The following is a 14,668-nucleotide window of genomic DNA, read 5'->3' on the forward strand; positions in this document are numbered from 1 at the left end:
TTTCTTTCTTTCTTTCTTTCTTTCTTTCTTTCTTTCTTTCTTTCTTTCTTTCTTTCTTTCTTTCTTTCTTTCTTTAATAGTCTTAGGAGTAGCGTTATCCATTGATGACTACCTTTGACCGTACTGAGACTTGTAGACCTGTATTATATGGTATTTTTTCGGGGGCAAGGGTTGCCTCATTATCTTGGTGGAATAGAGAAAACCTAGCAAGCCCAGGATGTTGTAGTAGAACATAAGGAAAAGGCTTTGATGTGATGGAAATGACCAAGAAAGAACTTCCATCCCCTACCCTGTTCATGCATGTGGTTTTCCTCAGCTGAGCTTCATGTGTTGCATGCGCTCCAGTTTGCATCCAAGTATTCTCGCCCTTCTCCCCACATCCGAAATTTGCATGACCCCCTCCTTAGATTCCATGCCCTTCTCCTTAATCTGTTTTGGTTTCTTTCTTCATGACCCCTGAAATCTGCTGTTCCTTCCAAGCTCCATGACCCGCTGCCTCATGTTAGATCTACAATTTCAACCCCTTACCTCTTGATCCCTGTTTTATTTCCCCAGAACGCACAAGAGCCTTGTTAGTGCTCTTGTTAGTCCACAGGACACTGTGGACTCTCCATAGGTGAAAGGTGATTGGTTGCCTGGAGGCTTTCACAGGTGGACATTTTAGGAAAATTGGAGATGAGAGAAATAGAACTTCCTGAAGGGCTCTAAAGAGTTCCTTCTCCTGGAAATCTTGGATACCCCATACTCTAAAAGCCACAGACTTTCCTGATGGCTCTCAGGGCCTCTCCATCCTTCTTTGGCCAGTTGGAGTGCGTCTGGTGGGAATAACATTGACTTTGTTCATCTCTTTTCCAACAGGATTTGAAGGGTGCTCCATGGTGCCTACCATCTACCCCCTGGAAACGCTGCATAATGCCCTTTCCTTGCGGCAAGTGAGTGAATTCTTGACTAAAGTCTGCCAGCGCCACACTGACGCCCATGCACAGGCATCTGCAGGTATGAGAGCTGCTGTTTGTATCGCTAGCTCTGCCTCTGTACCTACAATCTGTAGAACACGAGAAAACAGAGACTTTAAAACGGGGGCAGGAGAGATGATCTAGCACTTAAGAGCACTCACTGCTCTTGCAGAGGACAAGAATTCTCCTTCCAGGACAACCACATCACCTGTAAATCCAGCTTCAGAGAATCTGACACTGTCTTCTGGCCTCTGTGGCCACTGAAACACATCTGCACCTATAAACACAGACACACACACACACACACACATAAATAAATAAATAAAACAAAGTAAAATAAATTTTTAAAATGGGAAGTTGGGGATTTAACTCAGTGATAGAGTGTTTGCCTAGCAAACACAAAGCCCTGTGCTCGGTCCTCAGCACAAGGAGAAACAGACAGACAGAGATTGAGAGACAGAATGTGTTGGGGCCTGTGCAGACATCGCAGTGAAAAAAATGCTCGTGTTGTAAGCACACAAGCTCGAGTTTGATCCCCAGAACCCATATTTTAAAAAACTGAGCTTCCATGGTGACACATGCCTTTAACGCAAGCACTAGGGAGACAGAGGCAGGTGGATCTCTGAGTTTGAGTCTAGCCTAGTCCATATAGTGAGTTCTAGGACAGGCAGGGCTATACAGAGAAACCTTGTCTTGGGGGCTTTAGAGGTGGCTCAGGGGTTAAGAGCACTTCTGCTGACTCTCTTCCAGAGATCCTGAGTTCAATTCCCAGCAAGCACGTAGTGGCTCATAACCATCTATAATGAGATCTGGTGCCCTCTTCTGGCATGCAGGCCAAATACTGTCTGGTAGAGTGTACCGTATTTCTCAGAGTTAACGCACCAGAAATTTTCTGAGGCTTTTAGTGGTTTGGTCACAATTTCTTTTCAAGTGACTAAATTTACTGCAGTTGAAGCACCGAGCATTTTGCTATCCAAGGCTTTGGGTGACTACTGGGAAAGTTAATGGTGGTGATCTCTTAACCCAAGGCTGCTCCTCTGGCAGCTCAGTTTGCTCAAGATTAACCTCTTTTCTTAAAATAGGCTGTCTCTCTTTAACCCTTTCACCCTGTATGGCCTTCTGCTCCTCCCGGCTCCCCAGCCCACTAGTAGCTGTGAGAACATGACACTTGAAAGTGCACAGGGCAGGGCAGGGTGGCACTTTCAGGAAATCCAGCTGTCAGTTACCGGGAGTTGTCCCTTTACCAATGGCCCTTTTTGCTTTCCAAGTGTTTCAACCTCTACCTGAAAATTTCCTAGTTCTACTGTCAACTCTGCAATACCTTTCTAAAATGAGTGAACCTTTTGATTTTTTTTCATCCATTTTTTTTGTTTGTTTGTTTCTCAAACTCCTGTATATCCACTTGCATCTTTTCCAATTGTTCTCCCAACCTTCTTTAAAACAGAATTCAGGAAGATGAAGCAAAACCAGAAAATCCCTCTTGGGAGTAAAGTGGGAGAGAAACCAACAGTAGCAGCTGCAGTAAACTTTTTACTCATATCCTGAAACAGAATATTCATTTCTCTGTATCCTGCTGCCTTCTCTATGGCATTAGCCATTATTCTAAGCCCAATGTCTAGGCACCACTCTGTTTTATTTAGGTTATAAACTCTGTTTTATTTAGGTTTCTTTCGCCTCTTCCTTCTCTACCCAATCCCTTCCAACACCCCAATACTGGGTAGGAGAGAACGGTTAGTGGGGAGAGGGAGCGGAGTTCTTTTTAGCTACTTCCTGCAAGTTAGGGTTATTGGGTTCCTTGGGGCAAGTCCAATCTTCATTTCAGCATATCTCCAACTTCTTCTCATCCCACTGAACAACAGCAACCAGGAGCAGCATGGGGGAAGCATCAGCAGCCTCCTTTCTTTCTTTCTTTCTTTCTTTCTTTCTTTCTTTCTTTCTCTCTTTCTCTCTTTCTCTCTTTTTCTTTCTTTTCGTTCTCTTTCAGATTTATTTATTATGGATACAATGTTCTGTCTGCATGTACACATGCACACCAGAACAGGATACCAGATATCATTACAGATGGTTGTGACGCACCATGTGGTTGCTGGGAGTTGAAGTTAGCACCTCTGGAAGAGCAGCCAGTGCTCTTAACCTCTGAGCCATCTCTCCAGCTTCATCTTCTTTCTTGGAGCCTCCCAACACTCTCTGAGCTCTGGCTTTTATTTCCACTTCAGAGTCTTCAGTTAAACTATCTACAGCTGGCAAAAAGCCCCTCTCAGAGCTCACATAGGCAAATAATTTGCTGCTGTGGACAATCTGAATCAGTCCCATATCTTACACCTGGGATCAAAATAAAAACGTTTCCATCCACAATAATACTGCATAAATAATAAGGAAATCTTTAAAAACAAACAAAGTGGGCTGGAGAGATGGCTTAGAGGTTAAGAACACTGGCTGTTCTACCAAAGGTCCTGAGTTCAATTCCTAGCAACCACATGGTGGCTCACAACCATCTATAATGAGATCTGGTGCCCTTTCCTGGTGCACAGGCACACATGCGGGCAGAACACTGTATGCATAATAAATAAATAATTTTTTTAAAAAAAGCAAAAGAGAAATCCTGTCTCAAAAACAACTGCTCTTTAAGAATTCAGTTGCTAGCATCCATGTCCTGGGAATCTAACACCCTCTTTTGGCCTCAGTCATTACAATCCTGTAAATGACTACTACACAGACACAGACACACACACATGCACAATTTAAAAATAAAAAGACTGGAGAAAAGGCTTAGTGGTTAAGAGCAATTGCTGCTCTTGTACAAGACCAAGGTTCAATTCTTAGCACCCACATCATTATTAAAAAAAAATAATAATAATAAACCTAAAAAAAAAAAAAAAAACCAAAAAACAAAAAAAAGCAAGGTGTGGTAGCATACCTGTAGACCCAGCACTATGAGGCAGACACAGCCACATCCTTGGGGTTTATAAGCCAGCCTGCCCAACCTGCTCAATTAGTTCCAGGCCAGTGAAGGAAACCGTCTCAAAAAGAAAAAAAAAGTGGAGGTGCTGATGGTGTTAAAGGAAGGACAACACGCACATACACATACAGGTGAACTAACACACATGGATAGTTCGGAACTAAAAATGGACCTATGGGAAGCCAAGGGACATTGACCCAAGCTGAAGAACACAGGGCCGTCGGCAGCAGAGATTGCATGGTCACTTGGCTCTCAGAACTTCAGCCATCAAAACAGGGAGATTTTCCTTGATCATTTTGGCGGTCCCTGTCTGTTTTCTTGTGTAAGCTGTGTCATGATCCTGTCCTAGATTTCTCCCTATTTTCATAAACCCCATGACCAAAAGCAGCTTGGAGAGAAAGTGTGTTTCATCTTCTATCATGAAGGGAGTCAGGAAGGAACTCAAGGCAGGAAGCTGGAGGCAGGAACTGAAGCAGAGACCACAGAGGAGTGCTGACTGTTGCCTCATTCTCTGGGTTCACATTCAGCTACCTTTCTTTTGTTTTCGTTTGGCTATTTATTTATTTATTAAGGTTTATGTATTTTAGATGTATGAGTGTTTGCCTGAGTGTATGTAGGTGAACCTTAGGTGTGCCTGATGCCTGTAGAGGTCAGAAGAGGCAGTCAAACCCTATGGAACTGGAGTCACAGATGGTTGTGACCATACAGGCTCTGAACAGAACCCAAGCCCTCTGCAACAGCCACAAGTGCTCCTAACTGTGGTTCCGCGTTTCCTGCCGCCAGGCTGCCACCAAGCGCCACACTGAAAGTATGTGCTTCCTTCTATGAATTGTCTGAGCGTTACTGGCTTCTGGGTGGAAAGGGATGAACCTCGGGGTCCCAGGTTCCCCTTCATTCAGGAACACCGGGAGCTCGGCACCAAGGCTCCTGATCTCACCAGGGACGTGGAAAAGAGTTTTCCACCGTGTTACAGTCAGCGCTTTTTATCGAGATTGCAGCTGAAAGTCGGAGTTCTGAAGCTGGAGGCGGTGGTGATATCTGATACCTCAGCCCTTTGATAAAACCAAACGTCTTTAAGGCAGAGGGTGCGGCTGAGAGCTCTGCCCCATCCAGTGACTGATAAAACGCAGGTTCCAGGCTGATCCAAGCGGCGGGAGCTTGGGGCTTCAAGAAGTCCGAGGTGATCAGAAAAAAATTGGCATCTGCCTCAAAGTAGCCTAACGAGCTTTAGCAGCAACCGCGGCAGTTTCCCTATGGGTGTCTGACTGGCAGTCAAGCCCAGAGGTCCAGAGGAGCCGTCTTTCCCCCAGAATAAATAACGAGTGTCAGATGCTCTTTGATGAAATAGATGGTACTCTCCATTTAGTTCATGTGAAACACGGACATATAAACCTTGGGCATTGGGTGGGGCTTTGAGGATGAATGTGTGTCATTGGCTGGGACTAGGATGCTGGCAGTATTGTATTTGCATGGGGAAAGATAACACAGCCGCCTGTAACCTTGAAGTTGAGTCTCATGCTCCTGAAGCAGGCACAGAAAACAAAGAGAGAGCTTTGTTGCATGCCTTCCATTCTCAGGATGAGATTTAAATCTCAAGTTTGAGATTTCTGGGGTTTGAACTTGCTCCATCTCCATCCCATGCCAATTTCCCTGGAGGCAAGGTCCACCAGCCCCACACTTAACCACTGAGCCATCTCTTCAGCCCTTAGACAGTCTTCTTATACCTCCTAGGACTACCTGCCCCGGGGTGGCACTGCCCTTGTAAGCTGAGCCCTCCCTTATCAAGCATTTATCAAGAAAAAGAGCCACAGACTTTTCTACAGGCTGCTCTAATGGAGGAATTTTCTCAGTTGTGTTTCTTCTTCCGAGATGACACTGGCTGTGTCGACTAAGCACCACAGAGCCTGACTTATCTCCTTATCTGACCTACCTCAATTCATTGGTGCTGCTGGTAAAGCATTTCTTTTTAACAAGGCAGTTAACTTGCAGTGTATTGAAGTTCAAGATTCAGTCAGGCTCATGGCAGCCACGTAGTTCAATTCGAATCTCTAAATCCACCACTGAACACAGCCTGCATCTTAAGGAAGACCATGTGACTCTGGCCTAGGCTCTCACCTGAGAGAGTAAGAGCTCTGAGGAGCACCTATCGTGTGATAACTCCGTTATATGAGTTGGGGGAGGGGTGTGTGGGCCAAGGCACACATGTCAAGGCCAAAGGACACCTTGCAAGAGCTGGTTCACTCCTACCATGTGGGTCCCAGAGATCAAACTCTGCTTGTCAGCAAGTGCCTTTAGCCACCGAGCCATCTAGTCCTCTCCCATTTGATACTTCTTGAAATAAAAGAGCCAAATTCATCTTTTTTTCCCAGCTCTTCACTGAGAACAAAGTATCTGCTCATGGAGTTTAGTGGCACAGTCAAATTATCCCTCTTTCCTCCCTTTTCTTTCTCTTTAAAGTTTGTGTTTCCCATCCAACAGCAGTTCATAGAGACTACTATATAGATGATTCTTATTTTTCTCTTATTTTTTATGTCTTGAGGCAGAAGAGCCTCTCGTAGCTGTATGGGGAAATGGTTTCAGCTATTGCAGTGGGAAAGTGGGTTTTATAGAACTTTTTAAATGGAGGCTAGTCAAGAGGCTACTTTTTAAAACTCATCTGGGTTTCGTTTTAAACCCTTGAATTAAAAACAGACAAACTCAGAAACCAGGAGCTGATTTACTCAATCTGCTAGCTTCAAGGAGGAGCTCTGAGTCTGCCTGGCTTGAAAGGCTCCATGACAGGAGGCTGGTGCAGGCTGGTGTGTCATGTTCTTGTTGGAGAGGGACCATAGCTCGGGTCTCTGCCCTAAGATGCCACTCTTGCTAGTATTGTCAGCAGCACAGTCGATGTTGACGGGAGATGTTTTCCTGAAAGGGGACAGACCTGCTTAGTTGTTTTTCCATGAAACTGAAGTATAGGGAAGCAAATAAAAGAATGTTTGTGAGAAAAAAAAAAAAAAAAAAAAAAAAGAAACCACAGTTAGGCAACCACAGAGGCGCAGAAGCGACTGACAGCATACAGTTGGTGCCGGTGGGATGGCTTAGCAGGTAAAGGTACTTGCTGTCATGCTAATGGTGTGACTCTGATCCTGGGACTTACATACACAAATACCTCAGCAATTAGGAGCACTGGCTGCTCTTTCAGAGGACCTGGGTTTGAGTCCCAGCACCCACAAAGCAGGTTGCAATCATCCGTAACTCCAGTTCTAGGGAATCTGAAGCCCTCTAAAAGTCTCTTAAGGCACCAGGCAGGCATGTGGTACGCAGAGATACATAAAGTTAAACTTAAAAAGTTGGAGAGCAACCTAATAGCACACTTGACAGCAACCTCTGACCTCCACATGAGTGCACAGACACGTGTACATAGATGTGAACATGCATCTGTGTACTCACCCAGGGTCATTTATTTGTTTGTTACGATCCAATAAAAGCACAAATCAATCCTGCAGCCTTTATTGAAGAATTAGAGAAAACTACATTAAAAAGGAAAAAACAAACAGGGACTGGAGATGTAGTTCACTGGTACCGTACTTTCCTAGCAGACATGAAGCCCTCGGTTTGATCTCCAGTACGGCATAAAATTGGGCACGGTGATTGTCCCAGTTAGGGTTACTATTGCTGTGATGAAACTCCAGACCAAGTAATCTGGGGAGGAAAAGCTTTATTTGGTTTATACTTCCACATCACAGTCCATCATTGAAGGATGTCAGTGCAGGAACTCAAGCAGGGCAAGAACCTGGAGGCAGGAGCTGATGCAGAAGACATGGAGTTCTGCTTTCTGGTTTGCTCCCCACCGCTTGCTCAGCCTCCCTTCTTACAGAACACAGGACCATCAGCCCAGGGGTGGCCCCACACACAGTGGACTGGGCCCCCCATTAGTCACCAATTAAGAACATGCTCCGCAGGCTTGCCTGCAGCCCGATCTTAGGTGGCATTTTCCCATCTCTCAGATGATCCTAGCCTTTATCAAGCTGACAGAAAACTAGCTGGCACAGTGGTGCACTCTCATAATCCTAGTACTTGGGCAACAGAAACAGGTGGATTCCCGTAAGTTCAAAGCCGCCCTGGGCTACACGGTTCTAGGCCACACCGACTACAGAATGTAGTGAAATGTATCTCAGATGAACAAAGAAAGCAGGACGGTGGTGATGTACACCTTTAATCCCAGTGCTTGGGAGGCAGAGGCACTCATGTCTCTAGGAGTTCGAGGCCAGCCTGGCCTACAGAGAGAGTTTCAGGACAGCCAAAGATACAAAGAGAAACCCTATCATGAAAAAAGAACAACAACAAAAAAGGAACAAAGAAAAAGTGTTGTTGCATTAATTAATTGGCTAAAGAAAGAAAAAAAATTGAAAAATCTATAAATTGATGAAGTTGACATTTCAAAATACTGAGTAAAAGATGATATTCTTCTAATAAATAAAGTCTAAATGACAGAAAATTAAAATCAAATCCACACTTTATATTTGCCAGTATAAACTCCATATGGACGAGATACCTAAGTGCAAAAATGAATGGTAGATAGATCCAGAGGGTTGCCGTTCCACAGAAACACACACACACATGCATACACACACACAGCCAAAACTGCTGGAATTAACTCTCCTTAGTACTCCAGAAAGTAGTCAAAGGCTCCTCGGCAGCAGCGTGGAGACTGGGCTCTGAGTAAGTGGTGAAGCCTGTGTTTAACATGCGGGTCCCCAGCAGCACACACAGAACTAAAAAGAAGTTAAAAAGAAGTTAAAAGGCACCTGAAAGAGAAGGAAGGGGGTGAAGCTCTTTCATTGTTCTTGCTCACCTTCCACCCCCTAGTTTGGTTGTAGTGTGTTGCTGTAATTGTGTGTGGTTTAGGTGGGATTATATGTATCGGATCCCTGGGAGCTGGAGGTGGTCATGAGCCACCGGGTGAGGGTGTTAGGCATGGAAGAGCAGCAAGAGCCATCTCTCCAGCCCCTGGTGCTAATTTTAAAGATGACAGCCATGCTCCCAGTATGACACCATGGTTTCTGATCCCAAAGAGGCAAACAAGCAGAACTTAGTCTCAAAGGAAAAGGCAAAGAGGAATAAAACATATTTAGAAAAGTAAGAGACAAAACCTCTTCAAATGGAATAAAAGGCTTAAATCTTTATTTCTCAGTAGCTCAACCAATTCCAACAGGATGTGTGCAAACTGATCCGCACTAGATACATAATGTTCAGATGCTAAGAAGACAGAAATACAGAAAGCAATTTTTGTTTCTTCTGAGACAAGATCTCTCTATGTAGTTTTTGCCTGTCCTGGAACTCACAGATTCACCTGCCTGTGCTTCCCAAGCTTAAAGGCTGGGATTTACAGGCATGCAACCCCTGGCGGAAGACAGAAAAATTCAAGAGAGAAAGAATCAAGTTTTCATTTTCAAGGCAACTTCAGAAAAAAAATTTTGTACATTTGTGTGTTTAGGGAATGAGGCATATATAGAAGACAGAGGACAGCCTGCAGGAGTCGGCTCGCTCTTTTCACCATGTGGGTTACAGGGGTCAAACTCTAGCCATCAGCACTGGCAGCTAGCTCCTTAACTCTAAGCTATCATCTACTTTTTAAAAACTATGTGCAATATCTATCATATTTTCTGTTATGTAGAATTGAAAACGTGTATGTGTGTGTGACGTAAATGCAGAAGGGTGTCCGTCTGTCGGAAAGTAGGGGGGACCAAGGGAGAGGGACAGGTTAGAGTAATGGGGATGGCAGATAAGTGTGAACAAATTATAATAATGCATATGTATGGAAATGCCATAATTAAGCCTATTATTTTGTATCAAACAAATTAATAATTGTATAATTGGAAAGAATAAAAAAGTTTGAAAAAAATGAAAAGGTTTGGGTCAAGGTTTCTAGGGTATGTTTCTTCTCAGCAGAGGGAGGGTAAAGTGACTTTTCTTAAGTTGACAGTCTATGACACCTGGATTATTTGTCATGTGCTTGTTATTCATGCCTCTCTTCCCTCCACCGACACAGCCCTCTTTGACTCTATGCACAACAATCAGGCCTCAGAAAGCCCGTTTTCCCCACCCCGTGCTCTTCATTCACCACCCCTGCAGCTTCGACATCGTTCTGAAAAGCCACCTTGGTGTAAGTAAACATTTTTAGTTTCCTAATCAAAAGCCAAGAGGGATTAGTGGATAAGAGACTCCTTCTTAACTCCCATGAGAGTTAAGAAGGGGAGGGGCAAAGATAACAGACAAGTAGGGAGAAGCAGTCCTTCAAATTATGACTATGTGAGAGCAAATACCAGAGGGTCACCGAGGTATTAGGTTCTAGTTTTTTTTTTTTTATTTCTCTCTCTCTCTCTCTCTCTCTCTCTCTCTTTCAGAGGATGAGGAAAGGGTTTATTTTCTATTAGACATTCAGGTCACTATCCATCACTAGGGCAGTCAAGCTAAGAGCTCAAGGCAGGAATTGAAGCAGAGGCCATGGAAGAGTTCTGTGTGATAGCTTGCTCCTCGTAGCTTGCTCAGCCTGTTTTCTTATATGTTATACACCAGTTCAGGGGTGCAATCTCTGGGAGTTCACTGTTTATACATATGAAGGTTAATGAGTTTTGATTACTGGTTTTTTGTTTGTTTGTTTTCCTTTATTTATTTATTTAGTCATTTACAGCCTGCTGCCAGGGTTCTTGTTTCTTTCTTTCTTCCATTTGTTGTCCTTTTCTAGTGTCCTCATTACTTTTTCATTTTCTGCCTTTACCTAAACTTGCCAGGTAGCTCAGGCTGAGCTTGAACCTTCAGTGCTTCATAGTGCTATGTACGGTTAAAGTGCTAGCTACCATGTCTCGCTCCTGATTTAGAAAGTTTTTCTACATCCTCTTGCTTTCTTATTTTCTGGGATATCTCTTGCTCCAGAGGCATGCTGATTGCTTTAAGGGATGACTCTTCACTTGATCTTACAAAAGGTCAAGAACTGATTAAAGAAGGGTTCCTAAGAAAAGGTGAACAGCACATTCAATCAAGAGTCCTTTTTTTTGCAAGGGAGGGAGGAAGGGATTGTTTTGTTTTTGTTTTTTGATGCATGGTCTCATGTAGCCTAGGCTTCCTTTTGACTTCTGACCCTTCTATCTACCAGGTGCTGAGATTATAGCACCACCATTCCTAGTTTATGCTCTGCTGGGTACTGAGCCCAGAGTCTTGTTCATGGTAGCCTGGCACTCTACCACTGAGACACATCCATAGGCCCCTCAACTGGGACCATCCCAACAGACTGATATTGCCTTCATCGTCTCCTCTGCCTAATCATATCTTTACACTAAACCTATAGAATTAGAAACTATGGAGACAGAACCTGATAATCGACAGATATTTAAATGTCTCCCATAGTTTTAATGTGTAACAGTGATTGTGAGCCATTTAGATAAAATGTCCACGTGCTTTCAGAGTAGGAAGGAGGAGCCATGGAGATCTGGAATTGGGATCAGAGAGTATTTGTGAAAAGCTAGGTGAAGTAGGCCTCATTCTCCGGAATCTTAGATGAGCCTTAGCATCACTAGGCCAGTGTGACAGTTCCTTAGCTGAGTAAGCATACGTCTGCCCCATTTAGGAAGAATTCGGACCCTCTTCCTCCAAACACGTGAATGTATTCTAGCATTTAGTGCACAGGCACGGGTAGAGCTGCCTCCTCCCGCTTGTCTGACTTGACCTCCTTAACTTTGCTTTACAGACAGCAGTGGCCCTTCCAGCACCGTGTCCAGTGCCGGCCCTTCCTCTCCTACTGCAGTGGATGGAAACTCACGTTTTGGCTTCAGTGATCAGTCCTCTGTAAATACACATCTGACAGAAGAAAACCAAGACCTTGGGTTGCTCCAGGAGACCCCTGGAGGTGGAACACAAGAGTTCCCCGTAGAAAGACAGCAAAAGCTTGCTGAGCCTAATCAGTTTCCTCAGGAGACACCTGTGGAAATCCACCCTGTAGGAGGTCAGGATGTCACTAAGGAGGTCAACCAGCCATGCCAGGACATCCTTGAGGAGGTGGGTCAGCCTAACCAGGAGGTCCCTGACATCAGCCAGCTGTTGCTGAAGAACCATGACACTGCTGCCAACACGTGTCAGCCATGCCGGACCAGCCAACTATCTCAGAAGGTTTATGAGAAAGTCTGCCAGTGTTGTCAAGACAACCCTGAGGAGAGTAACCAGCTCTGCCAGGAAGTCTCAGCAGAGCTGGGCAGGATGGTCCATGGATTCCCTGTAAACACTGATAGAACGGTCCAGGAAACCCTTATGGAAATTAGCAGGCCAATCCAAGAGCTCCCCAAAGAGATCATCCCAGCATGCCAAGAGTTGTCTTTGGAGGTTGGCATGCTGGCTCAGGAGGACCTTGCTATCACTGAGTTATCTCAGGACATTCCTGAGGCTAGCAAACCATCCCAAGAGCTCCCTGAGGAGACTGATCTGCAGGCCCAGGAGGCCACTGAGGAGATTGACAAGGAGTCTAGGGTGGTCCCTAAGGTGGTTGATGAGCTGCCTAGTGAGGATATCTCCCAAGTTCAGTATCTGCCTAGTGATGTAAACACTGAAAGCCAGTCTCTGGCTCATGACCAGCACTCACCCTTTCCACCAGCAACATGTAATTAGTCGCTCTCTCATTGATGTCACACTCTTCCAGCCATTTGAGCCAGCAGCCTTTCTGTTGGGTAACACACAGAAAGAGCCCAGAGCAAGGCCCAGACTCACACCAGAGGTGTCTGAGGAAGTAGGCCTTTTGGCATGAAACATACTTCCGACAGAGCTTATGCCTAAGGAGGAGCCAATTTCTGTTCAGAGTAGCTACTGGCTCTTCACGTAGCCATGGAGTGGGAAATCGTAGATTGTTCAAGGAAATACCACTTAACTGATGAAGATACACTGAGAAACAGCAAAATGGAAGGTGGCAGCGTCTCTACGTGTTGAATGAAACCACCACCACCTTTTAAGGTACCTTCAGACCATATGTGCATTTAAGGAAGCTTTTGTTACTGTCACAGGCAAGCCCAGGATAGCCACCTGAAATGTCTGGAAAATAGAGTTCCCTTCTCAGAAACATCTGTCATGGCCACTTGTGGTTTAGACTAGGCTCATGGGTGTTTCCATATAATTGCCAAGTGCTCCCTCTGCCCCAGTCCTACTCCTGTGGACATGGACTCTAGAGAAAAGTAGATATTAGATTGTCATTCACCCTCAGAGTGACTGCTTGGAATGCTCTGAGAGATTTGCATCAGTCTCTGAAGCTAGGCCTCCTTTTGTTGTGAGGCTATTGGGCTTAGAAGATGCTGTAGTAGAGAGAATCAAGTTCTATTTTAAGCAATTAGCAGAGATCGATGTTGTACAGACATGAGCAAAGGTTTAATATATATATATATATATATATAAACATATATATTTCTATAATTTGCCAGGGACAGACTGGCCAAAGATCAAACACTCCAGGGTCCCCAAGAGGTTTGTCCTTACATCTTGTGTCTTTAGGACCATATGTGATTATGAAGCTTTTCCCAAAGATCTAGGGATGGGAGTGGGCGTGGGTAACGCAGTCATTGGAATCAGGGCCCGGAACATTACAAGTGCTCAATAAATACAAAATGAGTGCGAACAATGGGTTGGTGATGCCTTTGTGAGCTCAATGATGAATATGTAAGCCAATTGTATCTGTGACTGAATTAGCCAAAAACTTCTGAAGATGAGCAGGGACTGGCTTTAAAAACACAGAAGCCTGGCACCTCAGAGAGTCCCTGTAAGTGGCAAGTGCCAGTTGTTTTTAATGAGCAGAGTGTTGCGCAGTGTGATTGGAATAGATCTGAGCTCTGTGAAGCGTCAGAGGCCACCTGCCTTCCCACCAGCTCCTGAGAAACATCTTCTAATGCCTTACACTGGTGCCTTGGAGTGTGAGTCAGGGAGATGAACAGGTGATGCCAGGTCTCTGCTCTGTTGACATCTTCACACCGGGAAAGATAAGGGTACCGAGATGACTAGAAGATCCCTTTTCTATATACAAATTTATAACCTGACCACTCGTGACATACCTAAGACTAGAAAGGGTTAAGCGTAGCTTTCATCCACTGGACAGTAAGGGAAAAGGTTCAGTTTCCAGGGGCCCCATAGAATGCAGATTCCATTCCCTAAACCAAATGTTTATGTTCCCAGTCTCTGTTCCTGCTATAGGCTTCCACATTTTAAAACCATTTTCAGATTTTTTTTCTTGTTTTTAAATTTTTTTAAATTTTATGTGTATGGGTGTTTTGCCTGCATGTATGTCTGTACACTGTATGCATGTCTGGTGCCCAGACGCCAGAAACTGGAGCTCTGGAGATTTATAAGCTTCCATATGGGTCCTCTCTGAAAGAGCATCCTGTGTTCTTCATCACTGAGCTCTCTCTCCAGCACCTTGGTTTTTTTGAGACGAGGGCTCACTCATTATGTAACTCAGGCTGGCCCCAAACTCGCTGCCCTCAGTCTCCTGGTCCTACCTCTACCCTGAGTGTTAAGACCACAGACATACACCAGCACACCTGCTCCTTTTTAGAACCGATGCTGGTTCCCACATCACTTCCTCCTTTCACCCACAGTGTGTTCTCTGGCTCTCCTGGGTCCTGGGGTAGGTCTGAATAATCAAGAGTCTTCCCGGCTAAACAATGCTGACTGAAGCAGAGAGATGGACGCCAGGACAGCTTAACTATGGAGGCTGGCACAGCCTAAGCGGTACTACACCATC

At 44.7% G+C, this 14,668-nt stretch overlaps 1 protein-coding gene across 12 annotated transcripts in view; it reads left to right on the top strand.

The window, feature by feature from the left end:
• Positions 1–13,554, top strand: part of Ppip5k1 (diphosphoinositol pentakisphosphate kinase 1) — a 44,447-nt gene extending 30,893 nt beyond the window's left edge. For 11 of the 12 annotated variants that reach the window (XM_055626595.1, XM_055626515.1, XM_055626840.1 and 8 more), the window contains 3 exons: positions 859–996; positions 9,950–10,063; positions 11,645–13,554. In XM_055626595.1, the coding sequence (XP_055482570.1) occupies positions 859–996; positions 9,950–10,063; positions 11,645–12,555 (1,163 nt within the window). In that variant the 3' untranslated portion in view covers positions 12,556–13,554. The remainder of the gene's footprint in view (positions 1–858; positions 997–9,949; positions 10,064–11,644) is intronic. The other variant, XM_055627321.1, reaches the window with a different exon arrangement.
• The last annotated feature ends 1,114 nt before the right edge of the window (positions 13,555–14,668 follow it).

The sequence above is a fragment of the Psammomys obesus genome, unplaced genomic scaffold, assembly GCF_907164565.1.
Source record: "Psammomys obesus unplaced genomic scaffold, mPsaObe1.curated_primary_1811, whole genome shotgun sequence".
Lineage (NCBI taxonomy): Eukaryota > Metazoa > Chordata > Mammalia > Rodentia > Muridae > Psammomys > Psammomys obesus.